The sequence below is a fragment of the Lutra lutra genome, chromosome 11 (genome assembly GCF_902655055.1).
Source record: "Lutra lutra chromosome 11, mLutLut1.2, whole genome shotgun sequence".
In the NCBI taxonomy this organism is placed as follows: Eukaryota; Metazoa; Chordata; class Mammalia; order Carnivora; family Mustelidae; genus Lutra; species Lutra lutra.
Window position 1 is genome coordinate 85,114,574 of NC_062288.1, and position 27,412 is coordinate 85,141,985.

Consider the following 27,412-nt stretch of genomic DNA (forward strand, 5'->3'; position numbering starts at 1 on the left):
AATAAAATGGGGCCAGCTGGTGTATTCAAGGGACTGTGACTAGCTGTTTATTATTCTTTTTCTGTTACTTTGTATTTGGGGGCCCTTTCACAGACCTCACTCAGGAAATAACTCTGTTGTCCTCCGTAAGCCCAGCTAAGCCTCGAAACAGATGGCCTTCAGTGAGTTCAACAGAATGAAATGAACTCCTACTATGTGTAAATCATTGTCACGTACTGCAGAGTACATAGGAAAGTGTGAAATATAGTGCCTGCCCTCAAGGGCAGGAAGGATTTTCCTTCTGTCAAATGGCCAGTGACAGAGATTCAGGATGACTCTGCAGCAGTGAAGTCCTCCGTCTGATAAATGGCGGCAGGCTCTGGGCAGCACTGACAAGTCTAAGGAAAACCAGATTATCCATCTATCGAGATGCTCCATCTGTGGGGGATCCAAAGGTGTTTGGTGACTCTGGAGTTTTCTTCTCAGGATTAGTTACCAGGCTCAGTCTTGTGTCTCCCACATTCCTCCCAGTATATTCCTTCGCAAGCATGGGAGCCTGTCTGTAGCCAAATGCCTGTTCAGAATCAGAAGCCAGAGTAATTGCAGAGATACCTACGACCCATCCATGGCTGGGCCACTGAACAGCACCCCAACCAATGAGCAGTCTCAGACTCTGCAGATACTCCTGGTAAGGAAGAGGCATCAGAACAAGAACTAGAGAACCAACATAAGACAATGCCTGTGGGTAACTTCTACACCGGTCAACCCTGGACAAAGGAAGTCTGCACATCTCTACCTAGCCTGAGAGAAACGAAGCAACCTCCTCCCGGCCCTGGAAGAGCGGTTAGGGTTGAGCGGGGGAAAGTACAGGTGAACGTCATCTGAAACAAACTGAAATACCAGTTTATCTTGGGCATCCCACAGTTTGACGATGTAGCTATTGCCATGATGGAGTGGAGAAGTTTCAGGAACTTACCAAGTTGTGTGGGGCAGAGCTGCTACTTCTATGACAGACCTGGCAGATGCCTGTCAATCACGTCTCAAAAAGTGAGTCACAGGGATATGAAGCAGAGAACTAGCTCCTTGGGTCAATCAGAGGGCATAAGACTGAAGATTCTGGATGGTCAGCACTCACTCTGGCATATCTGACCTCCTGCTTCCTCAGATTACTGAAGGCCAAATAATGGTGAGAAGGGGATCTCTGGTGCCCTCAGGTTCTAGGCTCTGAATGCTTCAGTGGAAAAACTCTTTTCAAGGCAAAAACATACCACAAGATGTTTGGAAGTATTCTGAAAAATGAGTTCATTTTCAGCCATAAGAAAGAATGAAATCTTGCCATTTGCAATGACATGGATGGATCTAGAGAGTGTCATGCTAAGTGAAATAAGTCAGTCAGAGAAAGACAAATAGCTTATGATTTCACTCGTATGTAAATTTAAGAAACAAAGCAAATGAGCAAAGGAAAAAAGAGAGACAAACCAAGAAACAGACTCTTAACTATAGAGAACAACCTGATGGTTTACCAGAGGGGAGGTGGGGGAATGGGGGAGAGAGGTGATGGGGATTAAGGAGTGTGCTTGTCATGATTAGCACCAGTGATGTATATAATTACTGAATTGCTATACTGTACACCTAAAACGAATAGAACACTGTATGTTAGCTACACAATTAAAATGAAAAACTTAACAAAGAATGATTTCACATGTCCTAACTCAGTCTCAGAAGTTTACAGATCTCACTTCAAGACAGGTGAAGCATAATGCTGTTGCAGGCTAACCTGCAAAGGAAGGGACTGTACCTCCTAGATCAGAGTCCTCAAAACTGTCAAGTGACCGCCCCCCCAAAAAAAGCAAAGAAGTAGCACACAATCTTAAGACTCTATATTTAAAAGAAAGTTTTTTTTTTTTAAAGATTTTTATTTATTTGACAGACAGATCACAAGTAGGCAGAGAGGCAGGCAGAAAGAGAGAGGAGGAGGAGGCAGGCTCCCTGCTGAGCAGAGAGCCTCATGTGAGGCTCAATCCCAGGACCCTGGGATCATGACCTGAGCCGAAGGCAGAGGCTTTAACCACTGAGCCACCCAGGCGCCCTAAAAGAAAGATTTCTGAGCCAGGCTACCATCACCAAGCAGGAAGACGCTCCTGAAACTTAACTATCTGACTGAAGGCATTTGGTCTTGGATGTTAACGAAATGGTATTGTTTTTTTTTTTTTTTTTTTTTAAGATTTTTTTTTTTTTTATTTGACAGAGATCACAGGTAGGCAGAGAGGCAGGCAGAGAGAGAGAGGGGAGGAAGCAGGCTCCCCGCCGAGCAGAGAGTCCGATGCGGGGCTCGATCCCAGGACCCTGGGATCATGACCTGAGCCGAAGGCAGAGGCTTTAACCCACTGAGCCACCCAGGCGCCCCGGTATTGTTGTTTTTTTAACTAAGCAGTCTGTACCTCTATCTTCATGTTCAATTCAGAAAATTCCATTTCATGAAACTTTAGGCTCTGAAGTGAAGAAGCAAGCACAACTCTCATACATTAATACTCCCAAGGAAAAGGTAAATGGAGCTACCCAGATAACCCCCCTGTAAGGTGTCCCCAAGGACAATACCATATAAGGAATCTGGTTGTTGAGAAAGTGGATGACTGATCTGCATATCACTTTTTAAAAGCACTGAGCACTAACTGTGCTAGATTGCTAACACTATCAGAAGCAGCATCGGGATCTAAGAGAATATGGCAAAGCTATCTGAATGAACACCAATTTTTATCTATTCTAAATGTTAAGACATATGAATGTTAATTTATAGATATTTGTAAACCCCCCAAAAAAAGTATCTGGTGAGCAGAGTTGGCCAAGAGAAAACAGACTAGCTGACAGGCAGGTGGTAGAGAGTCAGTCCGTGTACACCTTGATAATATATCTTGCTCCCTCCACAGTGTACAGACCCTCCTAGGACAGGTGTGTGGCCAAGCTACTAAAAGAATGTTTCAAACTTCCTAAGTCACACTGTCTCAAGAGAACTCTGGAGATACAGCCCCTGTCCTTTGGTTCTTGCCCAAGGAAGGCTTTTCAGGGTCTCTCCTTTATCCATTTTTAACCAATTTAGGGCATTTTTGAGCATTCATTGGTCCTCCCAAGATACCGCGACAGCTATAGCCCTAGGGTTGCAACAGTTCTCAAGTAAGCACCATTTATTATAGCACCAGCTTGGACTACAGAGTCAAGAACTTTGGACTATATTTCCAATTCTTTCTCTGACCCACTGGGTATTGTTTCTTCCTTTGCCCATTTTTTTTTTCATTCAAAAAATATTTACTCCTTACCTACTATGTGCCAGGTTCAACTCTAGGTGCTGTGCCTCCAGGACCAATGAGAAATCAAGTTCCTCTCACAAAGCATACATTCTAACTGGGGGAACAAACACACACTCTCAGAGAGACTGAGCGCTCGTTAGAAAATAAGCACAGTAACAGGACTCAGTGATGGGGGCAGGATAGAGAGGAGGGGAAGAAGAGCTCTGCTTTGGCCAGGAAAGAGCTCTAGGAGGAGTGACAGCTCAGTGGAGAGCTGAGTGATAAGCAAAAGATCTGAGGGAAAACTTCTCCAGGCGAAGGGAACAAACACGAAGGTTCTGAAGTGGTAGAGTCAAAGGAACTGAAGGAAGGGCTGGGAAGCCAAAAATGAAATAGAGGGAGACAGATAGAGACAAGCAGGAGAGGGGGCAGGGGCTAGAGAACCGAGGGCACTGCCTGATGCAGGAGCTACACCATCTCAGCCTGGGGCAGACTTCATGAGGACCAAGTAGCTGCAGAACACTGCAGAGAGAATGAGGACGTCTGCCTTAGAAAGGGGCCTCAGGGACTAGGGTAGAGACATAAAGCCCATCTTCAGGTCATCCTGGGGTCAAACATTACTCAGCTGACCAATCCTTATGGTCTCCTCTAGCCCAGTCATTGGGCACTGGAACCCCCTGGCACTATCCCGGACTTACTATACTTGGTCTGTTCCAGAGATGGGACTCATGCCCCTCTGATGGCGACACTGAAGTTCTTCCAAAACACAATTCCTTGTGACTTTTACTCATTTGCCTCCATATATCCTTCTGTGCTCTACCAACAGCTAATAACACTCCAAAAATTCCCTTCTCAGGCAAGTCAGACCGGTTTCTTTCAGTTACTCATTTGACTTTCTAAAGTCTAACTTTTTATTATGGAAAATTTCAAATGTCCACAAAAGCAGAGAGAACGGTATAATACATCTCCATTTACCTATGACCAGCTTCAACAACAACCAACTCATGACCAATTGTGGTTCCATCTCTCTTTCTGACCTCCTTCACCAACTTGGTCATTACATTTGTCTCATAGGTATAGTATGGCCAACCCAGAATACCAGCAGCTCACTCACTGGAGACGTCCCATTTCTACTGCTAATGATCCATTACATGTGTGGCAGCCATATTGTTGCTTCAGAATGTGAATTCATTCAACTCAAACTCTCCAGTCAGAACTTGTGCCTGCAGGGCTTTTGAACCCAAGTGAAGGAATTTATGTTTCTCCCAGTGGTTTTCATTTTATCAGATTCAGCCCATCCCTTCAGGCTATCATGATGTTTTTTGGATCTAGACTCTCTAATATTTACTCACCATCCCTCCCAGCTTTTGCAATACCTCCAAAATTTGGGGAAGTAATGAGTCATCTCTATCCTCTCTGAGGATAAAAAAAGAAAGGATTAAAAAAAAGAGTATGAATTAGAATGAATGAATTAGAAAAAGAGTATAGCCAAAATGGATCAGATAAAACCTTTAGTTCAACTGCTTACTCTACAGATGAGAAAACCAAGGCTGAGAGAGTCTGCGTCTGATTCAAGGCCACCCATTAGGTAAAGGCAGGACAACCTAGAGCCTAGGCCTAATGCTCACTGCTTCCTCTACCAACTCCTACCTCTGCTAAGTCCTGAGGAGGGAAAATGTGGGTCATCACCAGCGAGGCTACTGACAGTGGGCCACTGCAAACCGATTTCTAGTCAACTGCTCATAATAACCCACTTATCTGGCTAGCAATTATTAGGGGTTGCTCTCTGCCCGGACCCACTGCCCTCAATGACTTTCCCAGTCTCTCCCATTCTCTGAGATTAGGTTGGAAATCATTTTTCTCCATTCTTACTTAATTCCTGCATTATGTAGAACTATGTAACTGAACTAGAGTTAGGAATGTCAATGTTCATAAATAATAAAGGATTCACATCTATTAGAAATGAGAAATAAGTTTCTTATTCAAAAAGCCAAAAAATACCTCATTTAAAGGAAACACTTAACAAAATACACATCTTAAAAATTCAGCCCTCAAGAATCCTCTTTCCCACTGTTTCCATTTGAGAAACAAAGGACTGAATGGGTAATAATTACAGACACAATTCACACAGTAACTTGGAAATACACAAAAAGCATCGATGTTTTTCTGAGATTTCTCTTTGTGGTTCACTAATCACGCACTGAGGAGGGGCCCAAAGTTCAAATGTGCACAGCCCAAGCGGCCTCCCAACAAAGTGGCAGTGCCCTGGGGAAGAAGGGGCGGGTGTCCTTCCCTCAGAGAATAACATTATAGGGTGGCGACCTGGGAGCTTGACCAAGAATCCAGCTTCTTATCCAGTCCGCTGCCACCATCAACTGTCAAACCATTTGCTCCTCTTTGCAAGAGGTGCTCCTTTAGAAGGTCCCAGTAATTTCTGCTTGTATTGTTCGACCAGCTGGTTGAAGCGGATTTCGGTCTTATTTCCCTTAGCTTTTTTCCTCAGGGCCTATAAATGAAAGGTAAGGAAAAACAAGATCATCAATTTCAAGCACTGAATGTCACCTTGCCTTTATGCCAACCAAGAAAGAAAATAAGAAATCCTGTCAGCCACAAGAGGTGGACATTCAGAGAGTGACCCTTAGAAAAACCCAAATGAACCATCCGTTGGCAAGAAACCAGACCAGGAACACCTAAGAGAAGGTCCCACTAAAACACTGTGCAGGAGCTACAGAGCTCTCACTCTCAACCGCTCCTGTGAGAATCTTCTCACATGAGTCAGCCCAGAGTTTGCGCCTTCTTGCTGGCCCTTTCCCTCAACGAGAATCCTGCTTATGTGATTTCAGAGACGGAGCTCTATAAGACAGTACGGAGTGGGTCAGATTTCCCAGAGGCACAGATTCCTTGAGTAGGAGAAGCTAATGCTTCTTTTACCCTTGAAACTTAGAAGGAACTAGGGAAGGGGAAAAGAAATCTTGACCTCAAATGTTCAAGAATGTAAAACCACAACTTTCTACTAAAAAGAACTAGGGCTGCTTGGAAAAATGGCTAATGCCAGGACCAGGGAAGAAATATGTGAGATGAGCTGGGACATCGGTTCTACCAGAAAGCAAGGACACCACCAAAGAGAGGGTCATATCAGAAGGACTCAGGACCCAACTGAAGGGCCTTCTGCTGGCCCAAATGGGACAGAAATAATAGCTGCATTTGATGGCAACACATCAAGTGTACAGAAACTCGGGCATCTCTAAGACGAGAAAGATCTTACTGGTCACGAAAGGCAGGTGGTAGGGCACCAACTCATTACTCTGAAAACTGATAAAGAGAAATGAAATCAAGCATTTATCCTGCCTTTCCTATACAAATGGTTATATCATGGTAACCATATAGTTGACCAGGGAAGATTATTTTCTCTAGAATTCTACCAAAACAATGCAAAAGAACTGGGGGGGGAAAGAAAGCCCCAAAACCAAAACGCTAGAAAACCACCATTCTGCACCCCATATTGAAATCATGGATATAGACAGTAATTGTCAGTGGGTGCTAAAACCATTAAATGAGAGGCTGATGGGAACTTCACAAATGGGAGAGAGGCAGACAACCTCTAAGCCTACACATCTACTCATGAACCTGAACATCACTAAAAATGGGGCAACCAGACGTTACGTGCCTTAGGATGCTGATGCACCCGCAAGCACCCAGCACCACCCGTGAAAAACTTGCCGAGAAAACTGAACTCGAGGGGCGTCTGGCTGGCTCAGCTGGTAGAGCATGCGACTCTTGATCTCTGGGTTATGAGTTCAAGGCCCACACTGGGTGTAGAGATGATTTAAAAATAAATAAAATCTTTACAAAAAGTAAAAGAAAACTGGACTTGAATCTAATCGAGCCTGTACATCTAACTACAGTTTATAGGCAATACCGGGTATCACAGGAACAGGTTAAATGATCACAATGCAGCAAGCAGCTAAACTCAAAATGTAATACATTCTTTTTTTTTTTTTAAAGATTTTATTTATTTATTTGAGAGAGAGAGAGAGAGAGTGATGAGAGAGAGCATGAGAAGGGGGAGGGTCAGAGGGAGAAGAAGACTCCCCTCGGAGCAGGGAGCCCAATGTGGGAGTCCAGGATCGTGACCTGAGCCACCCAGGCACCCGAAAATGTAATACACTTTAAAGGGCAAATCACTCAGTTTCTTCAACAAATTATCAGTATGGGAAAAAGGGGTCTGATGAGGAAGACTGAGTTTTATAGGGAAAAAAAAAGACTTAAGAGATATAAAACCAAATGTAATGTATGAATCTGTCTGGATTTTAATTTGTACTAACCAACTACAAAGGAATATTTTTGAGGTAACTGGGGACATTTTATTTTATTTTATTTTATTTTATTTTTTTAAAGATTTTTTATTTATTTATTTGACAGAGAGAGATCACAGGCAGGCAGAGAGGCAGGCAGAAAGAGAGGAGGAAGCAGGCTCCCTGCTGAGCAAACAGCCCGATGCGGGACTCGATCCCAGGACTCCGAGATCATGACCTGAGCCGAAGGCAGTGGCTTAACCCACTGAGCCACCCAGGCGCCCCAACTGGGGACATTTTAATATGGGCTGCATATTAGAGGATATTAAGGGCTTCTTATTAATTTCATTAGGTATGATAATGGCATAATATATACATATTTTTAAGGCCAGTCAGTTGAAGATGCATTCTGAGGTTTTTTTCTGAGCAATACACCTCATTTTCATAGAAGGCATATTTACATGCGAAGCTGAGTTTGCCTTAATATACTCTGGGCAGGGGGGCAGTATGCTTGAGGAAAAGGTAAAATAAGAGAATTGTTGAAGTAAAGAAAGTAATATGCAGGTTCTTTCTACTTTTATTTTATCTATTTATTTACTTACTTAATAACTTATTTACTTATTTCTTATCTATTTTATTTAAGATTTTTTTAAGTAAGCTCCATGCCCAGTGTGGAGCCCAATGTGGGGCTTGAACTCACAACCCTGAGATCAAGACCTGAACTGAAATCAAAGTTAGATGCTTAACCGACTGAGCCACCCAGGCACCCCTAAGATTTTTATTTTTAAATAATCTCTACACCCAACATGGGCCTCGAACTACAATGCCAAGATCAAGAATTGCATGCTCCACCAGCCAGGTGCCCCCATTTCCTTTTAAGTTTATTTATTTATTTTTTTAAAATAATTTTTACATCCAACATGGGTCTCGAACTCATGACCTCAAGATCAAGAGTCACATGCTCTTCTGACTAAGCCAGCCAGGCGCCCAGGTTCTCTCCACTTTTAGAACTGCATACCTCAACAGCTTCTAAAAGAGGGTGTTGCAATCCAGAAGCCCTTTCTTTTTGCTTAACTAATCAGAGCACAAAAGTGGCTACCAGCCATGGCAGAGCCCTGCCGTACCAAAGCCTCATGCCCTATAGAACTCACCTGCTTGGGAGGTAATGTCTGCTTCTCTGGTTTCTGCTGGTTCATCTGGGGCTTTGGCTTTTTGGGAGGGAGAGACTTCACTTTGCCTTTGTCCCGCAGCCTGAAATGAGAGGTCAGGTAAGTGTCACTTTGAGCTCTCCCTCTAACTCGCTCCTCCGAGGCTGTCTCCACCGCCAGATAAAATGCTTTTTCTTACACTGGCTCTTTCTAAGCCCAGGATAAGTCATTCTAAAAGGGGAAACTGTAACATAATTTCCTAAGGCTCAACATGTGTATACTTTTTATTTTGGCTTAAAACCTCAAGGGATTCTCAAAAACCATCATTTATTTAACAAGTATTTTTGTAAAGATTGACTTTTGTTGATAGCACTAATCCGTCGCCTCAAACAGGATCTGCACGATAAGCTCAAGTAAGAGGGCCTCAGCTGACAGAGACAGCCCTCCGGATGGGAGGCAGCTCTTCAGAAGAGGAGGAGAATGGCCCAAAAGCTACCCTGGGAGTTCCTCCCAGGCTATTCCTATTCGGGCCTCCAACTGCTCCCAGAGCACAGCTCTGTCAGTGTGGAGATGCTTGCACATTAACCCTTTATGGGGGGCTGACAGAGTGCTAAATGTACCTTTCATCCAAACAAAAGCCACAAAGAGGAAAAGGGTAGAGCAAAACTAAACCCTGGGAGAAGCCCACCGCAGTGCTATGCCGCCACTCTGCATCTCACCTAATTTTGGGGCCTCGGTGTGAGGGGAGCACCAGGACCTTTCTTCTCTTCTTTCCATCAGGCAGCTCCACCTGCTCCACTTCAGCCTTGGTCTGGAACCCTGTCCAGGAGGTCCGATGCACCCTCCCCTTTTGCTCCAGGGGGCTCTTGGTTTGTTCCTGCGTGTGGTTTTGAGCTGCTTTCCATTGCCACTGCTGGTCTTTTCCAAGTGCTGGTTGTTCCTGCTGGGGCCCACCAGCTGCAGGCTTGGATTTCACTTTTTGCTGCACAAAACAAGAGACTGCCATCTAGTTTCCGGATGAGGTTTATTTGCTGAAAACACTCAGCAGAAAAGGAGCTTTACGCAAGCTTAGTGAAAGGAGAATTCTTCCCCTGTAGAGTACAAATTACAGGGAAGTGAATTCAAGTTCACAGGCCCTGACGTGGTAACAGCTGGTTACCAGGTTGGGGGACACAAAACCACCACTTCCCTTTCCATATACAGGAACAGGGGAAAGTGTATGCATGCCCAAGACTTGAAAGCCAGTAGGAAGAAAGCAAAAAGAAAAGCCAGTAGCATGAGGCAATTACTAAACATGTGATGGGAATCCCAGAGGGAGAAGAAAGAAAGGAACAGAAGAAATATTCGAAGTAATAAGGGGTGAGAATTTGCCAAACTTGGTGGCAGATACTAAACCACAGATGCAGAAGCTCAGGCAAACACCGAACAGGAGACATACCACAGCCTCTCCACCCAGGCATATCATACCAAACTGTAGGAAATCAAAGACAAAATGAAGATCTGGAAAGAAGGGGTGGGGGTGAGATAAAGGATACCTTACCTACAGAGGAACAAAGATAACATTACACTGAATTTCTCTTAAAAGCCATGTAAGAAAGAAGAGAACAGAGAAATACTTAAAGTTTTGGGGAAGTCACCAACCTAGAATTCTGTATCCAGTGTAATCACCTTCAAAAATGAAGGACAAATAAAGACTTTCTCAGACAAACTAAATTAAAGGAATTTGTCACCAAGGGACCTGTCTTGCAAGAAAGGCTAAGTGAATTTCTTCAGAGAAGGAAGATGACCTAGGTCAGAAACTCGAATCTACATAAAGAAAGGAAGAATGCAGGGCACCTGGGTGGCTCAGGCGGTATCCGCCTTCAGCTCCGGTTATGGTCCCAGAGTCCTGGGACTGAGTTCCTGAGGCCTGCTTTCTTGCTCAGCGAGGAGCCTGCTTCTCCCTCTCCCTCTGCGACTCCCCCTGCTTGTGCTCCCTTGCTTTCTTTCTGTCAAATAAATAATATCTTTAAAAAAAAAAAAAAAAAAAGGAAGAATGCTAGAGAAGGAATAATTGAAATTGAAATGAAGACTAGGAAAAGATGCTATAAGAAGGAAGACATAAAGTATGTTACAGATTTAGCTGCACTGTAGTGGAAGAAGAAAAAGATCCACATTAAATTAGTGTAATCATTGATACAACAAAGATCTACTATATGCCTGTAAAGTGCCAGTCTCAGTTTCTAAGGTAAGGCTACAAAGGGTGTCTACCTTTGAGGACTCACAGCCTGGTGGCGGATTAGACACATACAAATAGGGTGAAACTAAAAACCTTAAAAAAACTAAAGACCTTAAGGAAATTCATGAAAAGTACAAGTTATGAGGTCTTACCTCCTTTGAGAGAGGTGGTAAAAACACTACTTGAGGAAGCACATTTGATCTGAATACAGAAACTGGGTAGAAGTATCCTTGAGTCAGGGGAAAGGGGCACTTTCACACAGAGTAATATGTACACAAGTATAAGCAACAAATAAAGCCATCTGAATCATTTTTTAAACCTCTAGTTTCGGAATCACTCTGAAGCAACAGCTTAAGGCAGTAAGGACAACAAAGCTGCCTCAAACAAGAACCAGATCCTATATTTTCAAGTCCAGGACCACTGTATCAACTCCTGAAACTGCTCTTCTATTGGCCAGGCCCATGGTACACACCACGAAGAGTGCAGATGTTTGGTATATAAGCGAATCCAGGAACATTATCCATGAAAGCTATAGCAGTTACGGTATCAAGATTATGCTGGCCTTCTAAGTCCTAGGGCAAGAAGGGTAAGAGAATGAGTATTGATTGTGTGCTGACCATGCACTGTGACCATTTAATCCTTATCAGTCATGTGAGGCAGATACTGGTAATCTTACTTTATAAACTAAACTGAAGCTGAGAGAGGTACTAACTTGCCACAGAACTTAGGGGTACAGCCTGAGTCTGAACATGAGTATTCCTGGTCCCGTTCTTTGCTTTACACCACACTAGATTAAAAACAATACTAAAACTATCAGGCATCACATTTCTGGAGACATCTAAGAAGAAGAATCATGGCAGAGACAGCTGAAACCTACAGCAATGTAAACTTTCATGTGGGCCATTACCTTTGACAGGTATGTCACAAAACACTGTACTGGTATTGTTCACTGCTAATAACATTAGCCTGACTCTCCTCTCTCCTTCCTTTCCCCTCAGCAGAGCTATCACAAGGAAGGCCAGCAGAGAAGATGGCCTGGAGAGTTCTAGGGAACTAAGAGTAGAGGGTAACAACCTAATGGGGTAAAGACCTACTTCAAGGATGCAGAACCACAAATTAAACAAAATAGGAGTTTAAATATAGCCTGAACAAAAATTGTTTTAAGTGAACTACACTTAAAAATAATAAATTTTATGTTATGTGTATTTGACCACAATTTTAAGAAAACAAGCAAAAACAGAAAAACATTTCAGTTCTGTACCAGGCTGCGTTGAATCCTCAGTTCCTTTATTTTAAGTTTCCTTCGATCCTCCAAAGAGAACTCCACTATTGGTCTCTGGGTCAGAAAGAGAATATCATTCATTAGATGTCTTAGTTTCTGAGTGCAAGGAGCTGAGCTGTCCCCCACCACTGCCCCCTCTCCTGCTCACTTACTCTACTTAAAGGTAAGGGGCCATTCTGCCCACAGTCTATCCAATTTAGATTCCAATTCATTCTAATCTTATCAGCTGAATCACTGCTTATTCCCTTCACCAACTGGCTACTCTTTGCCACCACATGCAAGTCGGAGGACATGGGACATAAAGGAGAGAGATGGTTTTGTGCAAACGGCCCTCAGAGGAACAGATGTGCCCACAAGCCGAGGCTCACCTTCAGAGGCCCAAAGATCTCTGGGTTGTTGTTGATGTGGCGTAGGGCTGTCAGGGCATGCTCGTGCTCCTGGAACTCTGCAAAGGCATAGCCCAGGGACTGACCCTTCACTTTCCCAAGTGCTCCTTTGAGGTCTCGCATCACCCTACACTAAGAGTAGAACAAGAGAAAGAAGCTGTGGTTAAAGGATGAGAGCACGAACAGACTCACTGAGAAATCAGGTGAATGGAACAGAACCCTCATCCGATCAGCCACAAAGGTCACACTGGAGTCACGCTTACCAAGGTCTTATTAGAACACCTCTACTGAAAGCACAAAACCAATTAAACAGATACTTTCTGGCTTTCTAAGAGTTTATAGAGATCAAGAAAAACCTATAAATAAGCATGTAAATAAAATAGCCCCCCCTCATTTTAACAGTCAACTGTGGACAATACATGCAAATTGAGAGGTATATGGTACTTTAAATGATGTAAGTTACATGGAGACTGAAGTGCTGTCCATAGATCTCATCCCTGAAGAAGCCACTCAGGAAGGAAATCACTAAAGAAGGAAAACAAGGGCGCCTGGGTGGCTCAGTTGGTTGGGCGACTGCCTTTAGCTCAGGTCATGATTCCGGAGTCCTGGGGTCAAGTTCTGCATCAGGCTCCCAGCTCCATGGGGAGTCTGCTTCTCCCTCTGACCTTCTCCCCTCTCATGCTCTCTCTCACTTTCTCTCTCTCTCTCTCAAATAAATAAAGAAAATCTTTAAAAAAAAAAAAAAAGAAAGAAAGAAAGGAAAAGAAGGCCTGATGGCTTTAGTCAAGAAAGACATTTAGGGGTGCATGGATGGCTCAGTTAATTAAGCATCTGACTCTTGATTTCAGCTCAGGTCATGATCTCAGAGTTATGAGATCGAGCCCCATATCAGGCTCCCTGCTTAGCAGGAAGTCTGCTTCTCTCCCTCTGCCCCTTATCTCTTTCTCAAATAAATAAATGAATCTTTAAGAAAAACATTCAGGCATGGGAAAGGGCCTGCCTAACATATAGCCTCAGGATTACAGGAAGAAGCTTCAGCTGGCTTTGCTCAGAGCTCAGATCTTCTCTGGCATGATTTTTTTCTTAAATCCTTAAGCGGAATGTAATAGGCGTCCTGGGGCATCAAGGATACCAAACTATAGTAGCATATCTTGGAAAAACTGATTGTTTACATGCCATTACTCCTGAAAGCCATAGTTCTGATGTAATAGAGACATCTAGATATTAGGATACATGGATGCTGCTAGTACCTACTTCTAGATACTTCTAGTACCTATGCTGTCCCTACAACTGTGCCATGTACTATGGGGAAGTTACAAAAAAGCTGAACATGAGGTTCCTGTTCTCAAGAAGTTTACCATCTTGCTGAGATCCCATATCTACACATATTAAAGAATTAAAGAGAAAATTCAAGGGGCGCTAGGGTGGTGTAGTTGGATAAGCATCCAACTCTGTTTTTTTTTTTTTTAAAGATTTTATTTATTTACTTGACAGAGATCACAAGTAGGCAGAGAGACAGGCAGAGAGAGAGGAGGAAGCAGGCTTCCCGCTGAGCAGAGAGCCCGACTCAGGGCTCGATCCCAGGACCCTGAGATCATGACCTGAGCCGAAGGCAGAGGCTTAACCCACTGAGCCACCCAGGCGCCCCAAGCATCCAACTCTTGGTTCTGGCTCAAGTCATGATCTCAGGATAGTGAGACTGAGCCCTGCATGAGGCTCCATGCTCAGTGTAGCGTCTGCTTCAGATTCCCATTCTCCCATTCCTTCTGCCCCTCCTGCTTATGCTCTTCCTCCCAAATAAATAAATAAATCTTTAAAAAAAAAAAAAAAAAAAAAAAAAGAGGGCGCCTGGGTGACTCAGCTGGTTGAGTGACTGCCTTCGGCTGGGGTCATGATCCCGGAGTCCCAGGACTGAATCCTGCATGGGGCTCCCTGCTCAGCGGGGAGTCTGCTTCTCCCTCTGACATTCTCCCCTCTCATGCTCAATCTCATTCTCTTTCTTGCTCAAATAAATAAATAAATAAAAGGAAGGAAGGGAAGGAGGGATAGAAAGAAGGAAAGAAGAGAGGAAGGAAAGAAAGTCAGTCCCCTTAAAATGACAATAGTGGGAGTTTTTTAAAAAGTAAAGAGAAAATTCAATACAACACAAATATTGTAAAACACATAAATTCCCCTAACTGGGTGGCTCAGTGGATTAAGCCTCTGCCTTTGGCTCAGGTCATGATGCCAGGGTCCTGGGATTGAGCCCCTCATTGGGCTCCCTACTTAGCAGGGAAACCGCTTCTCCCTCTGTCTCCCTCTGCTGCTCCCCACTTGTGCCCTCTTGCTTGCTCTTGCTCACAAACAAATACATAAAATCTTAAAAAAAAATTTCCCTTTCTGATGACAGGTTTTCAATGTGTATCGGCACTTACTAAGTATTGTGGATGCTGATATGAGAAATTACACAACTGACCTCTACGCCAGTAACACTTTGAACAGTTTTACTAAGAGTGGTGTCAGATATGTGCCGATATGTTCACATTCTCTCATGTAATTCCCCAAATACTAATGCCATACATTTTGAAGAGGTTTTCCAGGATTAAGAAAACAGTTTCTAGTCACAAATCAGAGAAAAGTAGATATAATACTGCCTGTGTTACTTACTCAGTAAATACAGATCGAGATTACTATGTTCCAAGTACTCTGCCAAGAACTGGGAGCAATGTCCTACCTGCTCTCAAAGAGCTCAGTGTAGTTGGAAGAAATGACCGGCAGACAATGACAGGACGGTGTAACAGTAAGTGCCATGACAAAGGCTTGCAGTGGGGGGGCAGGGAAGTCTTTGTACTCAGAGACTTGGTATGAATCCAATGTTTGTCTAATACAACTGTCCAAGACCCCCATGGCTCTCTGTGCTTGCCACACAGCACTTTCATACAGTAAGAGCCTAAATGGCACTAAAATGTCCTTCTAAAGAGCAAAATACGCAGAGTATTTTCTCTGTGAGAAAATTAACATTACAGCACCTGCTATGATGCTGAGCACACAGCAAGCATTCAAATTAATTCATGAGGGCAGACACTTCCTCACATTCTGCTGCAATTTGAACAATGCGTGTGAAAGGCAGTTTTAAGAAGAGAAAACAAACACATGAAAACTGCCAAACCCAGCCTCATCTGTCAACAACGCACGCAAAAGAAACTGTCAGTCTGCTAGCAGCACAGTCTGAACTGCTCAGTCTGACCCACAATGAGAATCAAACTTTGGAGTGGGCAGGGCCCATCTCACCTCCTTGAGGCGCACCCCCTTCTCCCCTCGGGTGGCACTCAGCAGCAGTTTTCTGAGCTCTTTGTCATCCACACTCTTTGGGAGGTTGTGCAGGCACAGCCTGGTCGGGGAGACAAAGATATTCTGGTCCTTGAGTTTCTGATGCTTCAGCAGCTCAAACTGAAAGAACAGCAAACTGTTAACAATACAACCCACCAAACTGTTAACAATACAACCCACCAAACTGTTAACAATACAACCCACCAAATTGTTAACAATACAACCCACCAAACTGTTAACAATACAACCCACCAAACTGTAACAATACAACCCACCAAACTGTTAACAATACAACCCACCAAACTGTTAACAATACAACCCACCAAACTGTTAACAATACAACCCACCAAACTGTTAACAATACAACCCACCAAACTGTTAACAATACAACCCACCAAACTGTTAACAATACAACCCACCAAACTGCTAACAATACAACCCACCAAACTGCTAACAATACAACCCACCAAACTGTTAACAATACAACCCACCAAACTGTTAACAATACAACCCACCAAACTGTTAACAATACAACCCACCAAATTGTTAACAATACAACCCACCAAACTGTTAACAATACAACCCACCAAATTGTTAACAATACAACCCACCAAATTGTTAACAATACAACCCACCAAACTGTTAACAATACAACCCACCAAATTGTTAACAATACAACCCACCCTTTAAAAATGCAGGTTCATAATTCTCCAAAAGGAAAGAACTGTGACCACCACTCCCCATCCAACAACACATATAGATAAAAGAAGGGAAATCACCCACCTACAGTCTTATGATGGCTAGATTAGGAAAGGTTCAGAGAGGCAAGATGGGGGGACTCTAGAATTCAGACTAAATTGGAAATCCATCCCTAACTGGAGAAGTTATATGAAATTTTTTAAGGCTCAGTTTTTCCCCTCTACAAAGTAGAACCGCAGGTCAAAATACCCATCTCTCAGCACTGATGTGTGGCTGAAATGAGGGAATATACAAAAAAATCCCAAACTCGAAACACAGCCCAAAGCAAATAATAAATAATACTGTGATTACCATCTATGCCCAGTCCTTATCTGCCCCCAACTCAAGCTAATTATCTAGTCTTTCCAAAAGGAAATGGAATTTATTTAAATACTTGATAGAATTCTATCTCAACTCTGCCACCTTGAGGCAAAAGTATGTCCATGACCACAGAAATGAATTTTGCTTCTAGAACATTGGACTCAACTATGCTGCACAGTTCCAGGGCAACGTTTGCTAAAGTAAGAGGATAACATTCTTCTCCTGGTATGTTTTTTTAAAATCAGGTTATTAGAAAAAGAGTTTTAAATTAAATTTTTTCTTTTACCAAGTCTTGTTTCTGCTGTTCTTAATTGGTAAAGGTGCTAACAAATTACAAAATAAAGATACTCTGAAAGTGAGTATTAAAGGGTTATTTAAAGAGGCTCTCACACCTGAGTTCAACAGTATGATTCTTCTCCCAGGAAAAGCTGCGCCTGCTGTGAATTATAATGCATATAATTTACGGAGCTTTTTGCTAGAAAAATTTGTTCTAAGGGAAAATTAGATGTTTCACTATCCTACCATGATCAGAAAAGGGCAAACAATACCCTCTAAATACCATGAATTCCAGATGCTCACTAACAAAAACAGTTGTGAACACGAGACTAGAAACTGTACAAAGGAAAAACACACTGACTCTTGGTGTCTACATTCTCATCTCTGTTCTTCATCTTCTGTACCTTCAAGTTCCAAAGCTCATTCTCTTAATGATCGTGCCTCTTTATCATTCTAGGATGGCTTAGCTATTTGAAAGTACGCTACTTGGGTAAAAGTTAAAAATTACTGGAAATGAAAAACTCAGCAGCAAAGAAACTCAGTATCAGTTATCAGGGGGAACTCCCATGATATGGAATCTTCCTAAGATGATTTTATAATCTGGACATAACTCCCTACCAAAAAAGGACATCTTAACTCTTCCTTCTAAGACCCACATCTACCTCCTTCCCTACTAACTCCAGCCCATTCTGATCTTCCTCTCTTAGGTCATTCTGCCTTTACACTGACATCTAATTATATGTAGCCTTAGCCTCTAAGTGTCTATTCTATTTTGTAGAAGCATACTATTTGGCAAACATTTACTGCTGAGCACTGGGAAATTAAAGAATAAGATCCAGTCCTTTTAATGGCATACAACGCTCACATTATATGATGTACAGTGTTGGGTTATTTGCTGTTTCACCCATATGCTTCCCTCTAACAAGACTGCAAGCAAGCAGGGTCTGTGATGCTTGGCTCTCTGACAGGCACCTCCACCATTCAATAGTCATTACATATTGATTTATAGTAAGTCATGCAGAACCTGAAGGCTGGTGCCTAATCTACCCACCCGTTCTCTTTTGGCCATATCAGCAGCACTCACACCCTCGGCAGCCTTAGTCCCAGCACGAATCACTGCAAAAAGAGGGAAAAAGGCCAAGACATCAGCAAGGGAATTTTCACTGAGCAACAAGAGGAATGTGATTTGAATGATGCAAGCTCTTTGTACAGGGCCCAGAGGACTATGCTGGCCAGGACATAGTGGCATTTGGGTAGGTCCAGAAATAGGCTACAGGGCTAAGTTCTCAGCTCTGTGCTGCTCTCAAGGACTAAAACTGAACATTTTGTGAATTTGTTCTTCTTCTCCTTCCCTCCTCTCACAAAGCTCCATGTGTATGCCCAACATCCGATGGAAAGGCCTAGAGGAAGTTCTGAAAACAAGTACATTTTAGGTATTTGGGATACAAAAATGCTCCACTTATAACCTGCCCTTAGAATTTTACTGTTCTTCATGTACTTGGGGTCAGTTCTAAGCAGTGAGTTAAGCCAACCTGAAAACAGCCACCTGGCCATACAGAGGCCTAGAACCAACAGCTAAAAGGCCTTGCATCACTAGTCCGGGCTGTGCAGCTGTGCAACAGGTAGGCTGACAAATACCATAGGACCTAGAGAAAGGGAATCTTCTGGTTTTTTTTTTAATTGAAGCTAATTTCTAATTATCTTTCTGACATTAAGGGAAAGGTACTGGGTGCACATTTTAAATCTATGAATAATTCAAAAGAGTAATTTTAGTCATAATTTTCAACTCCTTCAGAAAAACTATCAAGAATCTTGACAAGAAGTGAAGGTAATTTGAGCTTTTCCTCCCTCTTTGCCCTGCTAATCCTCTAATCTAAAGGTCTCAAGGCAAGCAGGCAGAAAGGAGAATAGGACTGGTTAATTCACAAACTGAGTGAAGGCTTCCTAACAGAAAGCCCCATCTGCTCAAGTGGAATAATAATGTAACGCTGTTGACGAGGACATGTGGGTTTTGAATCTGAAACATGCCCCCAGACATACTATTACTGGTCACAGTCATAGCACAGTGCCCGCCACCCCGAAGCTTGGTTCACATCTCCCTTCCACTACTCACAGCCCTCTCGGGCCAGGTAGAGGTTCCGGGTTCCAGTTGGCTTCTTCACCTTCTTTGTCTGGAGCTTTGCAGCCTCATCACGGGTCACTGCCAAGTCGACCCTGAGCTGCCGGCCATCCAGTTTAAGCCCACCACCCTGTAACAGATTGCAACCTTCTCTCTTAAAATTCATAATGAGTAGAGACTAAGCACCTGACAAGGAATGCCAAGGAAAGGGAAAACAGCAAATCCCAATTATGCTACGGAGCCCAACCCATAGGATGTTTTAGCCCAGACAGCTACAAATGGACACTAAGCCTAATACCTAGCAGAGCTGTGCAAAAGGCCACATGTATACTGAGGGCAATTAGTAGTAATTTATTTTATGGGAGTTGAATAGGCCCAAAGTAAGCCCAAATAAGGAAAACCATATATAGCCAATTTTTAAAAATTCTAAAGAAAGCTAATGACATGGTAGTATTAATTCTACTTAAGAGAATATAAGAGATAATGGCAATACAGGATAACTTATATCAAAACAATATATACTTGGTTTTAGAATACACAGAAAAATCCATCACCCACACATTTTCTCCCATTTACTCCACTTTATAGATGACCTTAATCCTTTCCTGTCCCAACCTTTCATGTTATCAGCCTATGATGGAGGCTGGCATACAGACAGTGCTTAATAAACATTAGACACTTTATTATACCTGCTTCCTCACTTATAAAATGAGTATAAAAATTGATCTTTTTTTTTTTTTTTAAGTATACTCCATGCCCACCGTGGGGCCCAACATGGGGTTTGAACTCACAACCCTGGAGATGGAGACCTGAGCTGAAGTTAAGAGTCAGACCCTTAACCGATTAAACCACCCAAGCACTCCAGTAGGTATAATAATTGTAATTACCTTACATACTCCTGTAGAACTGATGTAAGGATTAAATAAGGTAGTACAGGTAAAGCTGAGTGCCTAACACACACCAACTGCTCAGTAAGTGTCAGCTTTATTACTATGATATTATTGACAAATCTGGGTATAAAAAGCAGATGCCGGCCTTCGGAGCCACTATGCCCTAAGTTATGGGGTAAAAGAAATGTCCTCTTTACCTCAGTCTCTGGAGAAGCAGCTTCAAGGCATTTCTGAGCTGCTGCTTGAGTCATGAACCGGGCAAACGCACAACCTGCATGGAGAAACAAATTAAGTGAGATGCCAAACTCTCACGGCCCACCAGGATGCCAAAGATGATGCTACAAATGGTGGCAGCCTGACACAGGGTGGAAGGGGGCACAGCCAGGTGCTAGGAGACAGGCACTGTGCCAGGCACTGAAGGTTCAAAGATAGCTAGGACACATGCTTACAATGAAATTTTATTATTACTTCATCTTTTCTAATGCTTCTTAGAACTTTAGTCTCACCATTGCTCTCCTTAGTAAGAAAAAGCCACAGGATATGGTAGAGAAATTCCACTTAAATCAGCATTATTTACTGGCTTGCTTTTTAGAGGACTAAAAAATGAGGCAGGAACCACTTAACCTGAAATTAATTACAGAATCTCACTGTCATCAAAGCCACCTGGGAGACATCAGACATGGGTAGACTGGCCTCTATCACATGAATACAGCAGTGAACCAGAAAGCCATAAGCTCAATTCTTGACTCATACCCTCAAATTTGCACAGGCTAACCTATCACTGGTTAAATGCAAAGTCAATCAATCCATCCTAATTTCTTTTTTTTTTTTTTTTTAAAGATTTTATTTATTTATTTGACAGACAGAGATTACAAGCAGGCAGAGAGACAGTCAGAGAGAGGAGGAAGCAGGCTCCCTGCTGAGCAGAGAGCCCGATGTGGGGCTCGATCCCAGGACCCTGGGATCATGACCTGAGCTGAAGGCAGCGGCTTAACCCACTGAGCCACCCAGGCGCCCCAATCCATCCTAATTTCTAATATTGATAAAAAGCAGTTTTTGTCAGCAAAGGAAAAAAGTTCACCTCATAGTAGGCTCCAAAAAAGAAATACAAGTTTCATAATATTTTACAAGTATTCCTTTATACAAATTTAAATATTCCCTCATATATGAAAAAAAATCATCCTTCCTAGAGTTACTGGGGCATTGATTGATTTTTTGCCCTCTACAAGAATGAATGGCAGCAGACGGAGACAACACACATGGCAGGCCAACCCAGGAGTCACCATCTAGGTGAGGTGTTTCCTGACTCCTCCAGGCAAGGCCAAGTGCCCCATCCACTGGGCCTCCAATCACATCTCTCTTTTACAGTGTTGGTCATGTGCCATCTTCTCAAACAGAAGAAATGCCTTAGGAGTAAGAGCTATGTTTCTAGGCTGTTAGCATCTACCATAGTGTCTGGCATTAAGAGATACTCAATAGGGGGGCGCCTGGGTGGCTCAGTGGGTTAAGCCGCTGCCTTCGGCTCAGGTCATGATCCCAGGTCCTGGGTTCAAGCCCCACATCGGGCTTTCTGCTCAGCAGGGAGCCTGCTTCCTCCTCTCTCTCTGCCTGCCTCTCTGCCTACTTGTGATTTCTGTCAAATAAATAAATAAAATATTAAAAAAAAAAAAGAGATACTCAATAGGAAGAAACAAACAATACAGAAAGAAAGAAAGGAAGGAAGGAAGATGGGAGAAATATGTTCTAATTGACAGATCAGCTTATTCATCCAATATGAAGAAAATGGGTACTTCTCTCTGAATGGTAAGAATTTTAACACTGGAAATTCCTAGGTCAGTACTGGGTTTGTCTTAACACTTCCCTAAAAGTCTACAAATAATTTTTCGCTCTCCTACACAGCGAAATGGCATGCTGACATTGGATATTGGTAGGAGGTGGCCAAGGTTTTGTGAGTAGGCAAAAAAATTTAATAAAAGCTAGAAAAAGACAATTATTTTGGACACGTGGGTGGCTCAGTTGGTTAAGCCTCTGCCTCAGCTCCGGTCATGATCCCAGGATCCTGGGATCAAGTCCCTCATCAGGCTCCTTGCTCAGTAGAGAACCTGCTTCTCCCTGTCTGCTGTTCCCCCTGCTTGTGATTGCTCTCTCTTTCTCTCTCTGACAAATAAATAAATAAATAAATAAATAAATAAATAAAATCTTCAAAAAAGAAAAAAAAAAACCACACAATGTATTTAAAAAAAAAAATGCAGGATGCCTGGGTGGCTCTGTCCATTAAGCACCTGCCTTCAGCTCAGGTCATGATTCTGTGATCAAGTCCCACATCAGGCTCCTTGCTCAGCAGGGAAAGTGCTTCTCCCTCTGTGTGCTGCTCCCCCTGCTTGTGCTCACTCTCTCTCTGACAAATAAATAAAATCTTAAAAAAATAATAACAATGAAAACTATACTTATTAAGATCATTAACTCTCACCTAACATTAATAGATCAAAAGAGACTGAGCAAGTCAGCTATTGACTATACTTTGAAAATACCAACCCAACAGACTACTGCACTCAAAAAGAAACAAAAGATATCAAAGTAATGCAATATCCTACAGTACTAGGAACATCCTATGCAATTCTAGTTTCCAATTCCAAAAACATACTGGAAATGGAGAAGGTCCAAGAGGTATAGCTGAGTATTAGAGCTAAAGACACATTAAGTGATTACTCTAGTTGAACCTACTCATTTTACAGATAAGAAACTGAAGCCTGCAGTGGTTAAACACTTTGCCAAAATCACCCAGCTGGTCTATGGCTCAGCTACAATTAGATCCCTAATCTCCAGGAAGCAGTTCATCTTTCTTTCCATCATCCTGCCCTACTTATATCTTTTTGGTTAAGGGAAAACCAAAAATGATCAGGTCTCATCAATTTGGAAAGTAAGGTTTAGAACAGAGGTTCTTACCCCTTGAATAGATTCCAGAAAGCCCACAAACCCTCAGGAGTGGCATTTTTCTGGAGAGAGAGAGGGTTCACAGCTTTTGCTAGATTTCAAAGGAAGCAAGAACCAGAATGAATTAAGAATTCACTGCTTTAGGAGAATGACTGCAGTTGATGAAATCAAAGATTATGAATAGACTGAAAAGATGTTGCTCCCCTAACAACAGTACTCTAGAATGAACTGGGGCCGATCCTTGAAAGTTCAAAAGAAATAGCTTTAGGGAGAAAAATCTAAGGCAGCAGTCCTGCTATATACAGCTTTCCTTCTGACTGTTGCCATTGCAACAAAATTTCTGTTAGCTTCCATCTCTAACAAAAGCAACTGAAAAAGATCCCAGTAATTTCAAGCAATGTGGAATGATTAATACCCATGAGATGCTATCACATTTGAAATTCAAAGGAGAACAACAAATGGAATTCATTACCCTAAAGTAAATAAGCAAGGGCTTAAAAAGCTTAGACAAAATTGTGGCTGGCAGCACCATTAAAGATGCTGAGTTTGATATCTTGGAAGACAACCTCAGAATGTCCTTGGTGCTACGGACCACAGAAACCTGGGCTAGATGGACTGTAGGCCCCTCACAATGGCACACATTATGGTCTGTCCATGGCAGCAGTCTCTACCTTTTTAGGGCCTGACAAGCTGACAATTTTAAGTACCTTTAGAATGCTCTGTGTCTGGATGCAAGACAATACGGACATATTTAAGATCTCCAAATTGCTGGAGGAGCTCCCCGAGTTCTTCTTCCTCTGAGTCAAAAGACAGGTTTCTATGGAAGATAGTCAAGTCACAAGAAAGGTCAATTACTAAAGTGAGATCCTGTGTTCTAGTACAAGGTGAGTAAGACACCAAATTGAGTGGTACTCTTGCTCATGACCACCCTATGGTTCAGGAATAGCACCAATACATAGGGGAGGTCCCCAGTGGCCCAACCTCTAATATGTGACTCTGCATCTCGGCCATAATTGATTGGCCTTTCTATGTCAATCAGATTCTCTCCCTCAGGAATTTAAAACTTGAACATACACAAAGGCCAGAAGTAGTTGATGCAGATTTATTTCAAAATAGCAGTAGCCCACCCAAAGAAAACTTCTGGGAAGCGGAAATCTTGAAAATGTCCTATATCTTGATCTGGGTGGTGGTTACATGGATATATATGCATGAAAAATTTCACTGTACAAATGTACACAGCTGTACATTTAGATTAATGCAATTTACAGAATACAGATTATGCCTTGAGAAGGAAAAAAAAAAAGGCAGTGAGTATTCCCAGAGAAAAGACCCATAGCCTCCTACAGCTGGGGCCCAAAACATCCCAGATTTTCATCTCCTTCTTCAGGTATGTTCTTCGACAGTTTTGATCCTGTGAATCGCCCAATGTTCATCAACAAACCCACTTTTCCATTTATGTGGCCAAAATTAGTTTCTCTTATTACAACCAAAAGATTCACAGCAGGCCAATGAGAAAAGTGTGTGCATATGTCTGTCTGTCTCTCTTGATTACCCATTTTCCTCTCTGTATTGCTGTGAAATCGAGGTTTCAGTTAAAACTTTACAAAGGTCAGAAAATCCTTCAAAATATGATTCAAAAGCAAACACAGTAAAGTTTACTAGCTAAGTGCAAAATAAGAAAAGCACTTATTTCTCTTGATGGGATTAAAAAATGTTGGAAGATTTTCTAGCAAATTTCAATACATTGTAAAGATCTTTCATTTCCCCAGCTATGCACATCTTTCCAGGGTAAAAACAAAGAAATAAAAAACGGTCCCCAATAAATATTTATAATTTTTCTTCTCTATACTCAGTTAACAACCCCATAAATAATTCCATCTTACGAAGTAACCGAGACACAACAGATGTTCTGGAATAAGACATACCCTAGCCATGTCACTTCTAATTTGTCTCACTGTGTATAGTTTTCTCTCCCCCATCCTTTACTTTCCTAAGTTTCTTTAAAAGATGTAGAAATAGTAAGGAATGGTACCTTTGGTATTAAAGTCACAGGCTCCTAAGTATGACACTTCCTCCTTCCCACTAGACAGCATCCTCTACAAATACAAAACTATTGATATGGCTATTCCTAACAATACAGTAAGAACAACTATGAAGAGACAAGCTGTGAAGGAAGAGAATGGGCTAAAGCGCAGCTTGTGGAGGCTAAACTCGTCTTTGATGTGGGCATGTTTGCAGGTGTTCTCTGAGTAATCAGTAAGGTTAATATTTTGTGTCTTTTTGCTCATTTATTTCCTAACTTTCCTACAATAAGCGTAAGTTACTTGGATAATAAAAACAATCTTAAAAGACTATACAGGAAGATAAAATACACATCTTTAAAACAAGACCCAAATAACCCTAGCACACTGGCACTTAAGAAAGGACAAGAAGGCACGCCTTAGGTAACCTTAAGATATCCTGACTCTGTGAAATGACCAATGTACCACAGTCAGTAGCACTAAAAGGGCAATGGCAACATGAAATAAAACCCATCTCCACCTGACTGCCTCCTTAAGTTTTCCTGGAAACTAATGGATGTCTTATTTTATTCTGGACAATACTTTAAAAGGTAAGTTAGGCAGAGATAAAAAATTATCTGGGACAAGTGGCAGTGGCATCACCCCTTCCCAGTACTTCCCCTAAAACAAAAGCCAGAAGCAAGATGTTTCTAATAGTTGAAGAACTGATTTATTCCAAATGATGCTACCTCAATTACAAAAAAGGAAATGTAAATGCGGACAAAATCTGGAGACCCCTGCTCTTTATCTTGTGTGTGCAGTTCTGATTCTCCTATATTCTCACCGTTTGCTATGTTCCTATGGCCAAATGTATTAATGGTTTTAAAGGCATCTAATTTTCTAGCCTACCTAACAGAACTAGTACCGGGGTGGGGAAAGGTGGGGCGCCAGGCTGGCTCAGTCACTGGAGCATGAGACTCTTGATCTCGGGGTTATGAGTTCAAGCCCTACTCTGGGTGGAGAGCTTACTTAAAAATAAAATCTTTACAAAAATAGAGAGAGAGAAGAAAGAAGGATAAAAAAACCTGTGAGGGCAACACAAACAGCAGTTCCCAAGGTACAAAGGCATACCTGATAAAAACAGTTTTCCCTTCATTCACATCAGAGGGTAATTTCCTCTTCTTTTTCTTTGAGACTTGCACATCTAAAGTACAAAGAAAAACAATGTTCTAAACAATAAACACTATATTCGATGTGTGTATGCATGCACGTGTGTTTCTGCTTATAAAAGTATTACATAGATATGTAAGAAACTTTTAACACTGGTTGTCTCTGGGGAGGTGTCCTAAGTGGCTGAGGACCTGGGTACAAGGAAGACTCAGTGTTTTTAAAAATAGACATATAGAGGCACGCCTGGGTGGCTCAGTCGGTTAAGCATCTGCCTTTGGCTCAGGTCATGATCTCAGGGTCCTGGGGCTGAGTCCCACATCGGGCTCTCTGCTCAGCAGGAAACCTGCTTCTCCCCTTCCCTCTGCCAGCATCTCTGCCTACTCGTGCTCTCTCTCTTTCTCTGTCAAATAAACCAAAGGTATCTTTAAAAAACAATAAAAAAATAAAAATAGACATATATGCTTACATATACATAAAAAATTTCTCAAATAATGCAAAAGAAACAGCTGTGGTTACTCTGAGGGACTCTCGGGGGGAGTGGTGAGGAACTTTTCTTTCTATATGACATTCTCCTGCACTATTCTTTTTAGTTTTCTGCCATTATCATGAATTGGCCCAATAACTTTTTCAAAGTAGAGAATGATAAGAGATGAACCTGATTATTGAATGGTCATAATCCCACCAGTACAGAAGCTTCTTTAATTCTAAGGTGTCTACCATTCTCTCTTCATGGAAAAAGCTTATTTCCTCAGATTTTTTGTATGGCCAAGCCAACATGCCAGACTTAACCTAAAGAACCAGTTATTGACCATTTCTCATTCTGTAATGAGAATTCTTTATAACATTCTTTATAAAGAATGTTTGATGATTACAGTTTGCTTACAGTTTTACAAAATGCCAAGAGGTCCTTTAGCCCCATCTCAACTTGTCAGAGTTGTTTAAAATCCACTTGATGTTAGGATACAATATCCTGTTTATCCAGTTTTTCATTCATCTTGGATAAGCAAGAGAGAAGTACTGCCTTGGCATTAAGCCAGGTTTTAAATTCCCTGAGAATTGTAAC

The 27,412-nt window shown here is 42.1% G+C and overlaps 1 protein-coding gene across 1 annotated transcript in view; it reads right to left on the reverse strand.

The window, feature by feature from the left end:
- Positions 1-2,393: 2,393 nt before the first annotated feature.
- RBM28 (RNA binding motif protein 28) overlaps positions 2,394-27,412 on the reverse strand; it is a 34,708-nt gene continuing 9,689 nt past the window's right edge. The window contains exons 9-19 of the mRNA XM_047695244.1: positions 26,311-26,383; positions 23,887-23,996; positions 20,443-20,516; positions 19,350-19,485; positions 18,288-18,352; positions 15,863-16,021; positions 12,575-12,724; positions 12,186-12,260; positions 9,426-9,688; positions 8,710-8,809; positions 2,394-5,769 (exon numbers count right to left, since the gene is read on the reverse strand). Coding sequence (XP_047551200.1) covers positions 5,635-5,769; positions 8,710-8,809; positions 9,426-9,688; positions 12,186-12,260; positions 12,575-12,724; positions 15,863-16,021; positions 18,288-18,352; positions 19,350-19,485; positions 20,443-20,516; positions 23,887-23,996; positions 26,311-26,383 — 1,340 coding nt within the window. The 3' untranslated portion in view covers positions 2,394-5,634. The remainder of the gene's footprint in view (positions 5,770-8,709; positions 8,810-9,425; positions 9,689-12,185; positions 12,261-12,574; positions 12,725-15,862; positions 16,022-18,287; positions 18,353-19,349; positions 19,486-20,442; positions 20,517-23,886; positions 23,997-26,310; positions 26,384-27,412) is intronic.